Raw genomic sequence first — 21,027 nt, 5'->3', positions numbered from 1 at the left:
AGCTTGCCAATCATTTAATATGTGTACTAGGATGCTGATATTTGGCATGGAGGTTCCTTTAGGGTATATTATTGATGTAGTGAAGTTGAAATGAAAAAACAATTTCAAATGTTTTAAATTTTTGACCTGTTTTGAAATTAACTTTTTTGAAGCACATCAACGTTAGTTTTTGGTGCAAGTTATTTAGAAGCTTGCCATTCATTAATATGTGTACTAGGATGCTGATATTTGGCATGGATGTTCCTTTGGGGTATATTATTGATGTAGTGAAGTTGAAATAAAAAAAATATTTCAAATGCTTTAAATTTCTGACCTGTTTTGAATTTAACTTTTTTGTAGCACATCAACGTTAAAGTTTTTGGTGCAAGTTATTTAGAAGCTTGCCAATCATTTAATATGTGTACTAGGATGCTGATATTTGGCATGGAGGTTCCTTTGGGGTATACTTTTGGTGTAGTGAAGTTGAAATTAACAAATGATTTTAAATTTTTTTAGCTCGCCTGTTCGAAGAACAGAGAGCTATAGCGATACCCCCCGGCGTGAGCGTGAGCGTCAGCATCAGTGTGAGCGTCAGCGTCAGTGTGAGCGTGAAAATGTTAAAGTTTTTGGTGCAAGTTATTTCCTTTCTAATGTTTTTATCTACGACACTATTTTTTACTGATTACAATATGCAAATACATATATTGCTTTAAAATTATTTGGATCAGACTTCACTGCAATGCTTTATATAATATTATTAGACTAGTCTTTTAAAAACGATAAATGTATAAACAGGCGAGCATTGGGTGGCTTTGACACCAACTCTCTGGTTATTATTCTATGACAGCAGGAACCAGTACATTAAATCTCAAGGTCCTGCTTCTTCTCCGCGTGATGGACGGGTGGACGCAGATGCATCTCCCTTTAGTCATAGAAACAAACATTCCCTATGGGAGTGAAAAAAGGTGTCAACACTCGCTCCCTCCGGCAGGTGCCAGTGGTTATAGCACTGGTACTATTCCCTTTGAAGAGGAAAAAAATCGCAAGTCGTCTCTCCATTCTCAACAGTGGGGGGGAGGGGGTGTTATTTTGTGCTCATGACCTGACGCTGTCACAATGCACATATGACCTGACCCTATCAATCGCCTTACAGGTCACAATTTAAAAACCAATCTTCACGAAACTTCACCACTTGGTAGAGTTTGTCATAAGCAAGAAGCCTATTGTTTTTCACGTCAACATCGGCCAAAGGTCAACAACTTAGGTGAGATTTCTAAAATCCTCAATTTTCATCCGATTGACTTGAAATTTGAAGAGGATTTATATTTCAGGACACCGAATTTGACCAGCCAATTATTTTTGAGATAAACATCGACAAAAAGGTCAACATAGGCCCAAGGTCAAAAACTAAGGTGATATTTCTAAAATCCTCCATTTTCATACAATTGACTTGAAATTTGAAGAGGAGTTTATATTTCAAGTCACTGAATTAGACTAGCCAATTATTTTTGAGGTCAACACAGACCAAAGGGTCAATATATTCCAAAGGTCAACATCAAAGGTGGTATTTCTAAAAACCTCAATTTTCATCCGATTGACTTGAAATTTGAAGAGAATATGTAATTCGGGTCAATAAATTCAACCACTAATTATTTTGTTGGTACATCTCGGCCAAAAGGTCAACACAGGCCAAATTTCTAAAATTGTCAATTTTCATCCGATTCACTTGAAATTTGAAGAGGAGTTGCATATTTGGTCATTGAATCCAAACAGCAGATACTTCCTGAAAATATCTGCTGTTCTTCCTCCGCTCCAATCGGTTCTTCTGACCACGTGCTTGTCAAAGTGGACATCTCTCTGGCTGTTATCAGAGAACCACCTCAGCACCGTCGAGTCTGGCATCTCAATCAAGCTGACTGGCAGGGTCTCCAAGCAGCCATCAAACTTCTAGACTGGTCTTCCATCACTACGTTCCCCAACATCAACTCATACTGGGAATTCATTCAAAGAAAGTTGCTCTCCCTCATGCACAGATTTATCCCCTCTTGTCTTCAGTTGTCCTACCCTTCCTCCCGCCCTTAGTTCAATGAAGCTTGTGGCGAGGCAGTTGTCCTGAAACAATTTACCTTTGCCTCATGGAAAGCAAACCCAAATGAGGGTAATCTCAGTTCCTTCCATAAAGCTCGAAACAAGTGTGTATCTACCCTTAGGAGAGCCAGAAAACAACATCTTTCTAAGCTCAAGTCTGAACTCTCAAACCTCTCTCCCTCCTCCAAATCCTGGTGGCATCTAAACAAATTTGTTTCTGGTGTATGTTCCCCCTCCATCTCCTCCCTTACCTCAAATGGCTGCATTGCTGATACCGCACAGAAAAGGCTGAATGCCTGAACTCGGTGTTTGCATCAAAATCTTGTGTCCGAAACCCTTCGCTTTCTCTACCCACATTACCCAGTCGCACCCAACTGTCCCTGGACTCTGTGTCCTTTTCTCCTGACAAAGTGGAGATCTTGCTGTCAAACCTCAACTCAGATTCTACAACCAGTCCAGACTGCATCAGCCCACGTGTCCTAAAAACCTTCTCCTCTACTCTTGCTCACCCTCTGTCTGTTCTATTCACCCTCTCATTTGCTCAAGGTCATTTGTCATCTGCTTGAAAATCAGAAAACATTACTGCCCTGCATAAGAAAAGGTGAAAAAACAGATCCCTGCAACTACAGACCAATCAGCCTTCTCCCAATCATCAGCAAGGTTATGGAATCCATCATCGCTTCAGACATTAAATCCTTCCTCTTCTCCAATGGCTTGATTTCTGATCATCAATTTAGTTTCAGACCAAGTCACTCTACTCTGGATATGCTGCTTTTGCTCTCCCAACAATGGATGGAGGTCCTCAATGCCGGACATGAAATAAGAGCCATATCCCGAGACATATCGCATGATTTTGACACGCTCTGGCACCCTGCCCTGCTCACCAAACTCTCTTCCTATGGTATCCAAGGCCATCTCCACTTGTGGCGCACAGACTTTCTCTCCTGTCACAGTCAACGTGTGGCCCTCAATGGAGTTCTCTCATCCCCTCTTCCTGTCCTGGCTGGAGCTCCTTCAGGCAGCGTTCTGGGCCCTGTTCTTTTTCTGGTTTTCATCAATGATCTCTCCGACTCTCTGGAAAATCCTCTTTCTCTCTTTGCTGATAACTCCACCCTCTGCCGTACCATGTCATCCCTCAGAACGGCAAGCAGTTGCTTCTTCGCTCACTGCAGATCTGGGTAAAATCACAAACTGGTCCAACACGTGGAACATGTCTTTCAATCCAGACAAATCTGACACTCTCACTTTGTCTCTCCGAAAGGACCATTTGGAACCCCCCCCCCCCCATCTACTCTCTCAACAATCTTCTGGAAGAAGTCCTTTCTTTCAAGCTTCTGGGTCTCACTATCTGCCATGATCTTTCCTTGGAAAGCCACATTTCCAACCTGGCCTGCAAAGCCAGTCGCCGACTGGGAATCCTCCGTCGTGGAAAGTCCTTCCTCGGCACACCTGAGCTCCTAACCACATACATAGCTTTCGTCCACAGCCTGATGGAGGACTGATCTCCCCTCTGGGCTGGTGCTCCTGCATCTCACCTTTCTCGGCTTCTTGCTGTGGAAGCAAAGGCATTTCGGATCATTGGCATCTCCCACGATGAGGCTGAGTCTTTGGGCCTCTCACCGCAGGCAGGTCGGTGGTCTTTCTGTCTTCTCCCGTCTCCTCTCTGGTCTCACCCCCTCACCCCCACTCTTCCCTCCAGGTCTTCAAAACAGCTGTTCACCACCACCTCTTATCATCCCCCATCCAAATCCGTGATCTTTTCTACCCCCTTTAAACCACCCCAAACCCATCTCCTTCAAAGTCCCTGCTTTCTTTCCTGAAAGTCCCTGCAATGTCCATCTTGTATACCCCATGTTCCTCACCCCATCCCTCTCCCTTCCACATTTCTCCTCACATCTCTGTTCCCCACTGTTTTGTCCTTCCCACTCCCACCCCTCTTGTCTCATGCCCCCCCTCGCTGTGCGTTCGTTGTGTGTTAGCTCTCATACGAACCTCAACAAGGTATACACTAAAAAAAAAACAATTTATTTTTTGGTCAAATTTGTTTTTTGGATTTTGCAAGTATCGTGCTCCACACGACGTCTTCTTCTTGTTAGCTTGTTTGTCTGTCTGTCTGTCCACACAGAACTTTTGTGTTTTTCTCCGCAGCCACTTGTCAGATTGAGACCAAAGTTTCACCATTGGTGCAACTACTCATGTAGAATGTTTCAATCATAATTATGACATTATAGGTCATGTGTTGTGGGAAGCCATGTTGGAAAAACGGAAAAACTTTTGGCCTCTGTATCTCTGAAACCGCACCAATAAAAACCAGAGTGGTGTCAAAGCCACCCAATGCTCACCTGTTTATACATTTATCGTTTTCAAAAGACTAGTCTAATAATATTTTTTATAAAGCATTGCAGTGAAGTCTGATCCAAATAATTTTAAAGCAATATATGTATTTGTATATTGTAATCAGTAAAAAATAGTGTGGTAGATAGAAACATTAGAAAGGAAATAACTTGAACCAAAAACTTTAACATTTTCACGCTGACACTCACGCTCACGCTGGGGGTATCGCTATAGCTCTCTGTTCTTCGAACAGGCGAGCTAAACATGAAACTTGCCACATAGCAATACTCCTCATGGAGAATGAGTCTGATTTGTTTTATGACATCATAGGTGCCTTCGTTATGACGTCATAATTGCATATGTAGAACGCTACAACCGATCAGTATGAAAAAATTTGAGGTTCATCCAGGAATAGAATAGTCCAAAAAATATTTTGATAATGTGATCTGTCACGTGATTCAGCAGCTCGTTGTGTTTTTTTAATTTTTTTAAACCTTAAAATTTTTTCTCTGAAATGGCCTAAGAGATCAAGGCAAAACTTTACACATATGACCGCCCATCTACGGGAAACAAAAGGTTCACACATATGATGTCAAAAGTCAAAATTTTGGCAGTCATATTGGATTTACCCTTAAACATATAAACATCTTTTTCTCCAGAACAGCCGGAAAGATCGAGGAGAAACTTCACCTCAATGTTCCCCAAGGTATGCGTGTGCGAGGTTGTTAAGGAATAATTGATAAGGCACATGGTTTGGCAGCCATATTGGCTTAAAAAAAAACATATTAAATAATGTTTTCTCTGGAACCACTGAATCAATTGATGTGGAACTTAACAATTGTGATCTAGTGGTGATGGGGAATATACCTTTTAAATTTCAACTTGATCGGACAAATGGTCTGGCAGCCAGAATTGTTTAAGTTTTTTGATCTGGGTCTTTTAATTTTTTTTGAATAATGCTTACTTGGCTGTGCCTGGATGGGTTTAAGGGTAGAGGAATAGCAGATAAAATACGAATCCTATCCAGGTTCCTCCTGATAACTTCATCTTTTCTTTTTGCTTGTTTGGGTTCCTTCTGATTACTCCAATGCAGGGCTGTACCTATTTGGTCTTCCATTGGATTTCAGTTGAATTTATTTTAATCCCATTCTGAATACAATTCAATCACAATAAAAAGTGTCATGCATCAGGGTCACGTGTCCGATCAAAGTGGGGTTGCATCAAAGCGGGACGTCCTGGTACCCAGTCATCACTGCCAGCAGTTATAAAGTGGTAGTTCTAATTATATCTCATTAATTACGTAACACACCAGTACACAAATGCCACACAAAATATACTGCACAAAACTACCCAAACACCACACAATGCAACACGTAAAACAATTCCTGGTGAGGGTCTGCAATTTCTGATTACTCTTTTTCCTATTTTATATGCCTTTGAAAACCCAGAGCTCAAATGCCCTGTAGTGGATCAGATATTTGGAGCTGCTGTCATGTGCTTTATTTATGATAGCATCTCCAGCACAAAAATGTGTCCCAGCAGTACCAATTTACTGGACGGGAGGTCGCCCTGCTGTGTTGGGAGCCAAGGCTGAGCTGGAATTTAAAATGGAGTCTTCAATTGAGCAAGACAAAAGCTATCCCTCCATCAACAACAAACCCAGTGCTTTGTGCACATTCATTGAAGTTGCAAAAACAATCCAATCCTGTTCATCTTTGTGTTGCGTACAGCTCAAAAAAAATTGTTTTCTCTGTTTCAACCATGAACAACTGTGCTTCTTCCTGGTATTGTTCTTCACATAATGGATATGTACTCAAAATACCTTTTTTGAATGGCTTGCGTTACAAAACAGGCCATTTTAAGTGTTCATTTTTATGACATTAATATTTATTTTGCTGATGGAGTCATGCTACAATGCATCTTAATCACTTTATATTCATATAACAAGACAGCCATGAGCCATTTCGAAATATGCAGCCATGTTGGGCTACATATTTATTTATTTATTCGTATGCAGCCAGTCACTGCTGGCTGCATCATTTTCTGGGAGCACAGCTGTGCGGCTGATGCAATTGCCCCTGTTTCCAGTAAGCTGGTACTCATTTTGTCGACCTCAGAAGGATTACAGGCTGAGTTAACATGCCTGGTGTTAGTTCAAAGGGGAGACAGGGACTTGAACTCAATACCCGAACATTTTAAGTCATCCACCTTAACCATTAAGCCAACACCAGGCCTTTGGGCTACTGTGCAGAGATTACTGCAGATCTTAGAATGAACGATCTGTATTAAAGTAGATCTGCACAGGGTCACATACTTACTGATAGACACAGACAAATTACAATAGCTTTTCTGATCCCTTCCGGAATGGGTGAGGGTAAACATATAAGGAATTTCAACATGTGACGGGTTTTCTGAAAAAATGCTGAACAAACTTATTCTCTCTTCCTCCTTCTACACCCCTCTCCCTTCCTTACTCCCTCTTAACCATTACTCAGTTTTAATTATCTTATTTCACAATGCTCCTCTCACTCCACCAATTCATGACTAATTTTGACAGTACTCGTGTGATAACCTATGTACATATTGCCACTCCACTTTATCAGACGTTGGCTTCAGGATTGTCTCAATATGCTGAGTTTCTCAAATCCCCAACTTATGTGGAACCCAACTTAAAATCCCCAACTTAAAATGTCAGCTTTGCTCTTAAATTTCCTGTTAAGCAACAACAACAATAACACCATCAGGGAAGGAGTTTTTCGAATGACAGTTAAGGAGGACGAGAAAAGTAAGAAGGTGTCCAAACATTCTCTTGAGCTGCCACACTCTATTTCAAGCGGTGCATATCATTTCAAAACTGACAGACCCAGTAAAGGAGGAATTGGGATCTTCTGTATGCGAACCAGGGAAGTTTCAGCATCTCACCTATTCCCTGACCATGATGGAACAACTTCAACCCACTGTGCATTGGTCTGTGGAGATTCAGCTTCGCTTCTTATGTCATACCCTGTGAGGTAGTCTTCACTGAACTCCCTCTACTCGTGGAACCCACCTGTCAGACATTACACTGCTGTTATTTCGGTGATTATTTCAAAGCTGTTACTTGTATACCCTCATTAGCATCATTTTGGGTCATTTGCACGACATTTTTGAGAAAGCACTCGGCTGATTGACTGATGAATCCCTTTGGAGCATATTTGTGCCTTCAACCTCTCCTGTCCTTCAAGTAACACATCATCCTTTACAGCTTGGAATTTCTATCTTTGTCATCTGTGATACAGCTTTACCTGTGGAATCAGGTTCCTCTCTATGTTTCGGTGACATGAAGACTTCACCTTCTGAGGACTTGTAAAACATGACTGTGCAGTCGGCTTCATCCTGTGTGCACCCTCCAGACTAGATCCTTTCAAACATACTCACCGCTGACTTTTCATCCATTTATTACCCCCCTGGGATTGATTTTACGAACTGCTTGCTTAAGCTAAGTTCCATATTGAGAATTGTGAGTTAACTGAGAGCTGCATTGGTGGCTGTGACGTTTATACTTATTTAACTTGGGGATTCTTCGGAAAGTCATTGTGTTAAATTTAATTAGTATCCTTGTGTTTAAGGAAAACACTAGAGATTAATAAATATTCCTTCGCTGGAACCCGGAGGGCATCACGGCATAAAATAAATAAAGACACTACTCTGCCCTGAGTGCCTGGTGTTGGCTTAATGGTTAGGGTGGTGGGCTTGAGATCCTAGGGTCCTGAGTTCAAACCCCATTCCGCTGTTGAATTAATACCAGGTGGGGTTAACTCGACCTGTCATCCTTCCGAGGTCGGCAAAATGAGTGTCAGCATGCTGGTATACTGTGTCGGAGTGGCGACCCATCTAAGATTGTGCCCAATAGCCAAGGAGACTGCTAAGATAGCGCAAACGCTCTGCACAGAGTATGGTCCCAATGGATGGAATGGACTCTGCCCTGAGTGGGTGTTTTAGGGTGAAACCAGCATACGACAGGACATAGAAGGCTAACTTTCCAATAAATATTTATTCATCCAGGTTGCCTTCGCAGCACTCGCTGTGGTACCCTGAAGTTGACATGTAACAAAGGCAATAACATACCACTCAGTGTATTTTTAGCATGGAAGCCACTTCAGTACTTGACTATTTCCTTCCACCCCTCTATCCATCCATCAAAAATGAAGAAGAAAAACCTCTCTACCCCAACATGTTTAATTCGAAAGAGTACTTAAGTGGAATTATAGATGGTTCCAAAGGGTAAATATACTGTATAGGGTAATTAAGCCTGGTGTTGGCTGAGTGGTTAGGGTGGTGGGCTTGGGATCTTAGGGTCCTGAGTTCAAGTCTTGTCAGCTACTGAATTAACACCAGGTGGGGTTGACTCAGTCTGTCATCCTTCTGAGGTCAGTGAAATGAGTACCAGTGACCTGGTAATAGGGGCATTGCATCAGTGGTGCCCCCATACTAAGTAGCAGTGGTGATGCACCGTTGATCATAACCAGTTGAAAGCATGAAATCATGCCACCACAATAAGTGGAAGTAGTAAAAAAAAAAAAAAAACGGGTAATTTGAAAAGTGTTCTGAAGGGTAATTGTTAAAGCAAATTCTAAAGAGTTCTAAAGCATAATTCTAATGGGTTTCCTTCATTTCTAGGCTTTGCCTATTTCATATTAAAAATGCCGAGCTGAACCGCTTCATTTGGACATGGGTGTGATTTTTATGCCTCGGGTGACGATGTCGCTGGTGGCATTATGTTTTTGGGTTGGCCATCTGTCCGTCCGTACGTACATGCGAATATTTTGTTTTCTCTGCAACCGCTTATCTGATTGATGCGAAATTTTGACCATGGATCCTACTCATCATGCCGAATTTTTATAATGATAATTATGATGTCCTAGGTCACGTGAGGTGGCAGCCATGTTGGAAAAACGGGGAAAAATTTGGACCTCTGTATCTTCTAAACGCACCATGGAAAAAATTGAAACTTGGCATCTGGCAACTACTCTGCATGGGGAATAATTGTGATTTGACTATGATGTCATCGGTGAAGTGGTATCCCGGTAAAAGTTCAACATGTAGAATGTTGCATCCAATCAGTATGAAAATTTCTGTGGTTCATTTAGGGAAAGATGTGAACACAGAAAAATTATTATGGCGTCATCTGTCACGTGGTTTGGCAGCCATATTGTTGAAAAAAAGAAAAAAGGAAAAAAATCTTCTTCTCCAGAACCGCTTTACAGATCGAAATGAAACTGCACACTAATCATTGATTCGCCATGCAAATTAATGTTTGATAACTGTGATATCATAGATCACATGGTCTGGCAGCCATCTTGGATATACCCTAAAACCTTCAAAAATCTTCTCCAGAATGGCTGGACAGATTGAGGGGAAACTTCACAGACATTTTCACCATGAGTTAGGAATACTAGTGTGATAAAGAATAATTGATAGGTCACGTGGTTCGGCGGCCATATTGGATTGAAGAAAAATATTGAATAATGTTTTCTCTGGAACTGCTTATCCGACCGAAGCAAAATTTACCAAGTATCATCGAACAATATAGCCGCATACAGTGTGGAAATCATGATGTCATAGGTCACATGGTGTGGCAACCATATTGGAAATAAAAAATGAATTTTATCCGATCAAACCAAACCGAGGAATATTTGTTGAAAATTTCAGCATCATTGGTCACATGGTCTCACAGCCATGTTGGACAAAAACCTTATCCAATCAACGCGAAACTCCAAAGACGTGTTCAGCCGGTCATTCTGAATTTGATTTGATAAAGAGGACATCGTGGGTCAGGTTTCTGATCGAAATGGGGAAGCATGGTTTTGTTTTTCACCAGAGATGCGACTACTCATGTAGAATGTTTTTGTGATAACTATGATGTCATAAGTCATGTGGTGTGGCAGCCATTTTGTAAAAAAGGAAAAAAAATTGGATATTTGTATCTCCGAAACTGCTCCATTGAAAAAAATTAAACTTGGCGCATGTGAAATACAACCCAAGGGAAACAAGTGTGATTTTTTTTGATGATGTCATACATGGCTTCGTTATAACATCATAAATGCATATGATGTCATAATGCTTACTGTTTACAGCCATAACGCTTACTGTTTACAGTCAGCAAGTAGCCTGGCTTACTGTTCGCCAAGCAGCTTGCTTGATTCAAAGTGCTCAAGCAAGCACTCCGACGGAACAGAATGCTCAGCACCACTTAACAATATAGCCTCAAATCTAAACAGTGCTGTCGTGGTACTCAAACAAATGCTGTCCGGGCTGTCATTTTCAGTTTTACTCGATCCTCTTGTGGAAACAACTTCCCTAAATGAATTGATTGTGTTGGCAATGGCTACAGAGGGTGCGAGGAAGAGGAAAAGAAAGACAAATAAATGGTGTGTCAAAGTGGAGGCCTCCCACCGAGCTTATCGATAGACATTCCACTGTGCATTTTGTGGAGTGGGTGGAGGGGTTTTGCATGTTTTTAGATTTTAAATAATTTGGATGAAAAGTTGGATGAAAAGAAACAATAAACACATGAAATGCACATTTCAATATCGTCCTCTTTGAAAGCAAAATTGAAGATATAGTTACCAGTCATTTTGAATTTGACTCTGGTGGCCATTTTTGCTAACACATGGAGGTGTTCCATTCGCAAGCAGCTCGCTTACTGCTCACCAAGCATCTCTCTTCATCACCTGCTCTGTTTGCCGAGCAGCTTGGCAAGCACCTTACATAGCAATTGACATAGAACGACTTGGCTTGGCAAACGATAGTAAGCCGCTTGCTAATGCAACACACCCCTGGACCTTCAATATCTTTGGAAACTCCCACGATGAAGCTGGGTCTCGTGGGTAAGATGTGGACAAACTCCCAGGTTTCTGCAGGGCACACACAGTCTACCAGCAATACATTCCTGGAATAAACTTCCAAAATCCACAATCATGGCTCATCTCCCCTCATTCATTTCACTCTTCTCCCACCTGTGGAACCAACTTCCATATTTTGTTCAATCTCATTCTTCCTCCCAGGTCTTCAAGACAGCTGTTCACCACCTTTTCAGGTCATCCCCCATTCAAAACCTTGATCTTTTCGACCCACGATCTTTCCTACCCACCTTCCAAATTTCCATTTTTGCTTCATTGAGGGCTTGCTTCTTTCTCCATATTATCGACCCCTTGCTACTCTTACATATTCTTTCATGACATGACACAGCTATAAAATCACCCATCCATACCTCAGCTCTCTACCATTCCTGCTAATGTCAATGTACTGCTTTATCCCCAATGCTTTGAGATGGCTATCTAACTCAAATTTAAAACTTTCTACTGTTTCTGCTGCCACTACCTTTCCATGGAGACTTCCATGCATTTACAGTACTCTCTGGATGAAATACTCTTACCTTACTACAGTTCTAACTTTCCTCTTCTTTAGTCTGAAACTCTGGTCCCTGGTCCTATCATTGTCCATTCTGCTGAAAAAAACATTCTGCATTTATTTTATCTCCACCCTTCATTATATTATGCATCTCCAACGGATCCCCTCGTAATCTCCTACTTGCTAAAGTAAAAACTCCTTTCTCCTTCAGCTGCTCCTTGGGAGTTTCATCTTGCTAGGACCAGAATCAATCCAGTTGCCCTCTCTATGACAGCTTCTGTACATCCTTCCTCAGATGTGGGGACCAATATTCGAGATGAGGCCTCACTAAATTCCTCTAAAGTTTAAACACTATGTCTTTTGATTTGTAATTTATTCCCCCTGAAAATACACCCTAATATCTGATTACTTTTACAAATATATGCTTGGAACTATGCTGTCTGCTTACCCCGAAATCGATTACCCCCCCAAGATCCTTCTCCAGCTGCATGATATGCGCTCCAAGACTCTTGAATCCAAGACTCCAAGGCCCTTGCATCATGCAATTCCTATTTTCATTTTTTTTACCCATCCCCAGCACCTTAAATTTCTTCATGTGAAACTGCATCTGCCAATCTTTTGCCAAATCTGTGAAAGTATCTGGACTTTGCTGAAACAGATAACCACTCGCCACCCTCTCTGCTATCTATCTTACCTCCAAGTTTTGTGCCATCTGAAAATTTGGAAAACCAACTCTTAACCTCATTGTCCAAGTCTTTGATGTTACTTACGAATAGTAACGGTCCAAGTACTGATATCTGGGGTAAACCCACTACCCACAACCTCGCAAACTGACCTACTCCCAACTCCCATCCACAGCCACTCTTTGCTTGCTATCAACAAGCCAGTGTTTAATGCAGTACAGTTAGTTATGTGACCAGCTACTTTGCAAGCCCTCACTTTAGCTAAGAACCTCCTCTGTGATACCAAATGAAGAATCAGCCAAAATGCTTGTTTTAAACACCTAAAAGAGATATGTGCATTAATCGTGAAAAATATGAGTCTTTCAAGGCAAAACTCAAGTGCAGTACTTTGGTCACATTCTTAGTGCTGAGAGTAATACACCCCCACCCCCCCCCCCCCCGCAAAGATAAGTGGAAGTTATTCAGAAGCCTCCGAAACCTAAAAATGAGTCAAATGTCAGAATATTTTGGTGTGATGTCGCTTGTCTATTACACCGCAATCGATGACAAGGATTGGATTCAAACCTATATACAGGCAAAGCACAATGGGTTTTGGAACACAAATGTGAAATTGTGTTTCAGTATACAAGGAATGGTTACCAAGGATAAGATGCTTGTGCACTATAATCCGAAAAAGCCATTAGCGCTTAGTGTAAAAGCACATCCACGGGGACTTGGTGCTTTGTTGAGTCACAAACTTGAAGATAGTTCAGAACGACCAATAGCCTATGCGTGTAACTCTGAGAAAGAAATAATGGGCAGATACAGAAAGAGGGGGTTAGGAATTGTGTTTGGCAAAAAGAAATTCCATTCGTACCTCTTTGGCAGAGATTTCACATTGTTAACTGATCATTAACTCCTGACATCAGTATTTGGCCCAAAGTCAGGCATTCCATCGTTTGCAACAGTTTGGATGCAACGTTGGTCATTGTTGCTTTCTGGGTATAATAATTGAATTGCTTCCCATTCCTCACAACAGAATGAAAATGTAGACTTACTGAGCAGACTGCCTGTGGATGATCCAACCAAGGCAGACCAGATGAAGATTACACATTCAGCACAGCAAAAATAATTGCAGATTGTAGGAGCAAGGACCATGTCTTGGTTAAGGTGTATGAATATCCCTCTTCTGGTTGGCCAAAGCATTGTGCAAACCAAGCCCTCGAGCCATTTTGAGGTCGGAGCGATGAAATATCGATTGAAGATGGTTTTCTATTATGGGGAAGATGAGTGGCAATACCAATCCCCATTAAAGGAACGCGTGCTGGCCGAGTTGCATGAAAGTCATCCTGGTAAGTTTAGGATCAAAGCTCTATTCATGAAGTTCATGAACAAATCTTCATGAACAAATTCTTCTCAAGTTCATGAACAAATGGGCAGCCATAGCGATTCACCCTGTCAAGAGCAAATACATGGAGTCAAACCCTACTTGGTCAGTGTAGCAAAAAAGGTTGGAATTTAAGATCGATTCACCAAGGCCAACAACGATGGCAAAAAGTAACAACCAAGCCACGTTTGCAGAAACCCCTCCCAATATAGTGCAGCACCATTCCTCGCACACACCTCTCACTCTCCCATCCCCTCTATCTCTGTCTCTAGTCATATCCGGACTATGGTTATGTCTGGACGGTGGTTGGTTCCATACATGTCTGGACGGTGGTTATGTCTGGGTGGGGTTTTGTCTCCAGACGTGTCTGGATGGTATTTGTCTCTGGACGCGTGTCTTGATGGGCGTTTGTCTCCGGACGTGTCTGGGCAGTATTTATGTCCGACGTGTCCGGGCAGTGTTTATGTCCGGACATGTCTGGGAAGTGGTTATATCCGGACGTGCCCGGGCAGTGTTTATGTCCGGACGTGTCCAGGCAGTGTTTATGTCCGGGCAGTGTTTATGTCCGACGTGTTTATGTCTCCAGACGTATCTTGATCGTATTTATCTCTGGACGTGTCCTGATGGGAGTTTGTCTCCGGACGTGTCTGGGCAGTGTTTATCTCCGTGCCATGTTTATGTCCGGATGTGTCTGGGAAGTGTTTATGTCCATATGTGTCCATTCAGTGTTTATGTCCGGGCAGTGTTTATGTCCAGACATGTCCGAGCAGTGTTTATGTCCGACGTGTCCAGGCAGTTTTTATGTCCGATGTGTCCGGGCAGTGTTTATGTCCGACATGTCTGGGCAGTGTTTATGTCCGGACATGTCCAAGAAGTGTTTATGTCCGGATGTGTCCAAGAAGTGTTTATGTTCGGGAAGTATTTATGTCCAGACATGTGTCTGGGCAGTGTTTATGTCCGGACGTTTCTGGGAAGTGTTTATGTTCGGACGTGTCCAGGCAGTGTTTATGTCCAACGTGTCCAGGCAGTGTTTATGTCCGACGTGTCTGGTCAATGTTTACGTCCGGACATGTCCGTGAAGTGTTTATGTCTGGATGTGTCCATTCAGTGTTTATGTTCGGGAAGTATTTATGTCCAGACATGTGTCTGGGCAGTGTTTATGTCCGGACATTTCTGGGAAGTGTTTATGTTCGGACTTGTCCAGGCAGTGTTTATGTCCGGGCAGTGTTTATGTCCAGACATGTCCGAGCAGTGTTTATGTCCGACGTGTCCAGGCAGTTTTTATGTCCGACGTGTCCGGGCAGTTTTTATGTCCGACGTGTCCGGGCAGTGTTTATGTCCGGACATGTCCAAGAAGTGTTTATGTCCGGATGTGTCCAAGAAGTGTTTATGTTCGGGAAGTATTTATGTCCAGACATGTGTCTGGGCAGTGTTTATGTCCGGACGTTTCTGGGAAGTGTTTATGTTCGGACGTGTCCAGGCAGTGTTTATGTCCAACGTGTCCAGGCAGTGTTTATGTCCGACGTGTCTGGTCAATGTTTATGTCCGGACATGTCCGTGAAGTGTTTATGTCTGGATGTGTCCATTCAGTGTTTATGTTCGGGAAGTATTTATGTCCAGACATGTGTCTGGGCAGTGTTTATGTCCGGACATTTCTGGGAAGTGTTTATGTTCGGACTTGTCCAGGCAGTGTTTATGTCCGGGCAGTGTTTATGTCCAGACCTGTCTGGGAAGTGTTTGTGTCCGGACATGTCCAGGCAGTGTTTATGTCCAGACCTGTCCAGGCAGTGTTTATGTCCAGACGTGTCCAGGCAGTGTTTAGGTCCAGACGTGTCTAGGCAGTGTTTATGTCCAGACGTGTCCAGGCAGTGTTTATGTCCGGACCTGTCTGGGAAGTGTTTATGTCTGGACGTGTCCAGGCAGTGTTGATGTCCGGGCAGTGTTTATCTCTGGACGTGTCCGGGCAGTGCTTATGTCCGACGTGTTTATGTCTCCAGACGTGTCTTGATTGTATTTATCTCTGGACGTGTCCTGATGGGAGTTTGTCTCCGGACGTGTCTGGGCAGTGTTTATGTCCATGCAATATTTATGTCCGGACGTGTCCAGGAAGTGTTTATGTCCGGATGTGTCCATCCAGTGTTTATGTCCATCCAGTGTTTATGTCCGGGCAGTGTTTATGTCCAGGCAGTGTTAATGTCCTACGTGTCCGGGCAGTGTTTATGTCTGACATTTCCGGGCAGTGTTTATGTTGGGACGATGACTGGCAAAGGGCGAGAGTTGGCTGATATGATGGAGAGAAGAAAGGTGGACATACTGTGTGTACAAGAGACCAAGTGGATGGGGAGTAAGGCTAGGAGCATTGGAGGTGGTTTCAAACTGTTCTACCATGGTGTGGATGGGAGGAGAAATGGTGTCGGGGTAATCCTGAAGGAAGATCATGTCAAGAGGGTATTGGAGGTGAGGAGAGTGTCTGACCGAGTGATGAGTGTGAAGTTGGAAATTGAAGGGGTGATGATGAATGTCATCAGTGCATATGCCCCACATATGGGGTGTGAGATGGAGTATAAAGAAGATTTCTGGAGTGAGTTAGATGAAGTGGTGGAGAGTGTATCCAAAGACGAAAGAGTGGTGATTGGAGCAGATTTCAATGGGCATGTAGGGGAAGGGAATAAAGAGGATGAGGAGGTGATGGGTAGGTACGGTCTCAACAAGAGAAATGTGGAAGGGCAAATGATGGTAGAGTTTGCAAAAAGAATGGAAATGGCAGTGGTAAATACGTATTTCAAGAAGGAGGAACACAGGGTCACATACAAGAGTGGAGGAAAGTGCACACAGGTGGATTACATCTTAAGCAGGAGATGCAACCTGAAAGAGATTAGTGACTGTAAGGTGGTGGCAGGGGAGAGTGTAGCTCGACAGCATCGATTGGTAGTCTGTAGGATGACTTTAGAGGTGAGGTTGAGGGAGTGAGGGCTGAACTAAGGACCAGATGGTGGAAGCTGAAAGAGGAAGACTGTTGTGTGAAATTTAGGGAGGAGGTGAGACAGGCGTTGGATGGTGGTAAAGATGGGTGTGATGATTGGGCAACGACAGCAGAAGTGGTGAGGGAGATAGCTAGGAAGGTACTTGGTGTGACATCTGGACAGAGGAAGGAAGATAAGGAGACTTGGTGTTGAAACGAGGAAGTACAGGAAAGTATAAGGAAGAAGGGGTTGGCAAAAAGGAAGTGGGATAGTCAGAGAGATGAAGAAAGTAGGCAGGAGTACAAGGAGTGGTGGCAAAAGGCAAAAAGAGAGGTGGCAAAGGCCAAGGAAAAGGCATATGACGAGCTGTATGAGAAGTTGGATACAAAAGAAGGGGAAAAGGATTTATACCGATTGGCAAGACAGAGGGACCGAGCTGGGAAGGATGTGATGCAGGTTCGGGTGATTAAGGACTCAAATGGGAATGTGCTGACGCGTCAGGAGAGTGTGTTGAGAAGGTGGATGGAGTACTTTGAGGAGTTGATGAATGAAGAAAATGAGAGAGAGAGAAGGTTGGAAGAGGTGGAGATAGTGAATCTGGAAGTGGGGTGGATCAGTATGAAGTGAGGACTGCTCTGAAGAGGATGAAAAGTGGAAAGGCGGTTGGCCCAGATGATATACCAGTGGAGGCATGGAAGTGCTTAGGAGAGATGGCAGTGGGGTTGTTAACCAGATTGTTTAATAAAGTCTTGGAAAGTGAGAGGATGCCGGAGGAGTGGAGATTAAGTGTACTGGTTCCGATTTTCAAGAACAAGGGTGATGTGCAGAGCTGTGGAAATTACAGAGGGATAAAGTTGTTAAGCCACACCATGAAGTTGTGGGAAAGAGTAGTGGAAGCTTGGTTGAGAGGAGAGGTTATGATCTGTGAGCAGCAATATGGGTTTATGCCAGGAAAGAGCACCACTGATGCAATGTTTGCTTTGAGAATGTTGATGGAGAAATATAGGGAAGGCCAGAAGGAGTTACATTGTGTGTTTGTGGATTTAGAGAAAGCTTATGATAGGGTGCCAAGAGAGGAGTTATGGCATTGTATGAGGAAGTCGGGAGTGGTGGAGAAGTATGTGAGGATCGTGCAGGATATGTATGAGGACAGTGTGACAGCGGTGAGGTGTGCGGTAGGAATGACGGAGCGGTGTAAGGTAAAAGTGGGATTGCACCAAGGATCGACTCTGAGCCCTTTCCTGTTTGCAATGGTGATGGACAGGTTGACGGACGAGATCAGACTGGAGTCCCCATGGACTATGATGTTCGCGGATGACATCATGATCTGTAGGGAGAGTAGGGAGCAGGCTGAGGCGAGCCTCGAGAGGTGGAGGTACGCACTGGAGAGAAGGGGAATGATAGTCAGTCGGAGTAAGACCGAGTACATGTGCGTAAATGAGAGGGAGGGTGGTGGTATGGTGTGGTTGCAAGGAGTTGAGGTGTGGAAGGTGGATGGGTTTAAATACTTGGGATCAACTGTCCAAAGTAACGGACAGTGTGGGAGAGAAGTGAAAAAGAGAGTGCAGGCAGGATGGAGTCGTTGGAGAAGAGTTGCAGGAGTGATTTGTGACAGAAGGGTAGCTGCAAGAGTGAAGGGGAAAGTATATAAGACGGTAGTGAGACCAGCTATGTTGTATGGTTTGGAGGCGGTGGCACTAACAAAAAGACAGGAAGCAGAGCTGGAGGTGGCAGAGTTAAAGATTCTGCGATTCTCGTTGGGAGTGACGAGGATGGATAGGATAAGGAATGAGTATATTAGAGGGACAGCGCAGGTAGGATGGTTTGGAGACAAAGTGAGAGAGGCGAGATTGAGATGGTTTGGACATGTGCACAGGAGGGAAGCGGAGTATATCGGGTGAAGGATGTTGAAGATGGAGCCGCCAGGCAGGAGGAGAAGAGGAAGGCCAAAGAAGAGGTTCATGGATAAGGTGAGGGCGGACATGTGGGTGGTTGGAGTGTCAATGGAAGATGTGGAGGATAGAGCAAAATGGAGACGGTTGATCCGCTCTGGCGACCCCTAACAGGAGCTAGCTGAAAGAAGAAGAAGAAGAGTGTTTATGTCTGTAAGTGTCTGGACAGTGTTTATGTCCGACGTGTCCAGGCAGTGTTTATGTCCAGACGTGTCCGGGCAGTGTTTATGTCCGGACGTGTCGGGGCAGTTTAAGTCTGGACGTGTCTGGGTGGGAGTTTGTCTCTGGACATGTCCGGGCGGGAGGTTGTCTCCCGATGTGTCCGGGCAATGTTTATGTCCAGACGTGTCCGGGCAGTGTTTATGTCCAGGCGGGAGTTTGTCTCCAGACACGTCCAGGCGGGAGCTTGTCTATGGACACGTCTGGGCGGTGTTTGTGTCCAGATGGGAGTTTCTCTCCGGACAGCTTGGTTCAGGACGCGCCCGGGCGGTGTTTCTCTCTTGGTGGTATTTGTAGTATGACCAGTTGAAAACGGATTTCAGACATTATTTTATTTCCATCTTCACTGTTATTCTCTGCAGAATCATTTTGATGAGACAGTATGAATCGCCATTAATGCTCCACCGCACGTCTGCCTTCTCTCCTCCTCACTCTCCCCAACCCCTCTCTATCTCCTCCCTCCCCCCAGTGTTCCCGTCAGCGAAGCGACAGGTGGTATTTGCTAGTCCCTTGACAATACATTGCGGTGCAGTGTAAAATGGCCTCACAGGCCTGACATGCTTCAAATTACTGGAGACTGGTGATATGCATGCAAAAAGCAAGGCAACCACACTAAGTTACTCGCTTTGCTGATTGAACCAATTTTGATGGTTCAGAAAACCACCATTAAAGAAAAACGCCTTCATCACACCTGCCTTTTCCCTTTGCTGCTTTGCCCAGCAAGTGATTCCAGACATTTCTTTAGAAGTTGAAAAAGGCTCAATGGTAGACTTGCATGAGCTGTGCAGAATTGCAGCGTTAAGGATAACGGTTCGTTTCCAGGGACTAATATCCACCCATGTGGGTCAAAACCTTTGAAGTACTGTGGGCTATTTCTGCTTTGCAGACTGCAGTGCACTTCCTTTGGATTTCTGTTTCAAGGTGATTTGAGTTCTGAGCATCGCAATTTGCAAGGATGGAAACAATTGATGAGAACTGTGTGTCTGAAAATGAAAATCCTGATTTTGTTAGTGTAAATTGATCGAAGTAAATCTACTATCCGTTAATGGTCTCAATTATTCATACCTTGCGGGGTCCATTGGGGAACGTTTTGGGCCCAAGTCTTAAACGAACCGGCTGACCAGCCATGATATTCGACTGAAGGTGGCAGGGAATTGTAATTTGACCACGGTGTTGGCAATACTTGCTTACTCTTTGTCGAAGACACCATGGGATGTTTAAGAACTACCAACAACCAGTGCTGGCAGACGGGTCGGCGGGCTTAACGCCGCCCGTCCGATGGATGGCGGAAACACCAGGGTGAATATTTATAGCTGGGCTGAGATTCAAACCCAGCTTAGACAGCTCAAAGGAGAAGCACGTACATTTAAATTATCCTACCAACCCTAAATTATCAAAGTACAGTACATGCTGTGCTGAAAAAAAAAGTTTTATGATTCATCTGTTCACTTGCTCTTTTATCTGACACCTCAAATTACCAAATATTCTAACATAATAATCATGATTACTAAGAAAAGGGTAGTTCCCTAATTTGGGATCCGACTCCTTGAATTTTTAAAGTTATTCTTCACCATTGAGAGATAGGGCCAAAAATGACATATAGCATGATATCTAAAAAAAGTTGTGGACAGATTCAGACGAAACTTGGTGGACAGGTTGGGTGTGTGACAAGGAAGAATTGATTCGATTTTGTTGAAGGTCCGAATCTGGATCCGGATATGAGAATTGTTTGATTTCTAAAGTGATTCTTCACCATTGAGAGATAGGGCCAAAAACTATATAGTACTGTGTAGCATGATATTTCAAAAATGTAACAGGCCCGATATGTTATCGTGGATCAGGCATTACACGGTGGAGGTATGCGCTCTCCCAAGTGCGCTTCTAGTTCCACTTGTGTTTAATTCAACAAGTGCTTGTTTTTATCCATTAAATCAATCCAATGGAAATTATTCTGTCTTCAAAGAGGATTACTCTGTTGAAAAAATGTAAGAATGTCTACTCCTTGCCATAAAAGCTGCTGTGCATTGGAAAATTGACAATTAACTGCCAGA

At 43.4% G+C, this 21,027-nt stretch overlaps 1 protein-coding gene across 2 annotated transcripts in view; it reads left to right on the top strand.

The window, feature by feature from the left end:
- Window positions 1–21,027, top strand: part of LOC147023066 (uncharacterized) — a 97,117-nt gene that overhangs the window by 59,754 nt on the left and 16,336 nt on the right. For both annotated transcript variants that reach the window (XM_085888077.1, XM_085888076.1), the window contains exon 3: window positions 5,061–5,107. In XM_085888077.1, the coding sequence (XP_085744203.1) occupies window positions 5,061–5,107 (47 nt within the window). The remainder of the gene's footprint in view (window positions 1–5,060; window positions 5,108–21,027) is intronic.

The sequence above is a fragment of the Eptatretus burgeri genome, chromosome 7 (genome assembly GCF_056783735.1).
Source record: "Eptatretus burgeri isolate ZD-2024b chromosome 7, Ebu_testis_v1, whole genome shotgun sequence".
Lineage (NCBI taxonomy): Eukaryota > Metazoa > Chordata > Myxini > Myxiniformes > Myxinidae > Eptatretus > Eptatretus burgeri.
The sequence above is the reverse complement of the archived record's forward strand: the minus strand, read 5'-3'. Positions and strand labels throughout refer to the sequence as shown.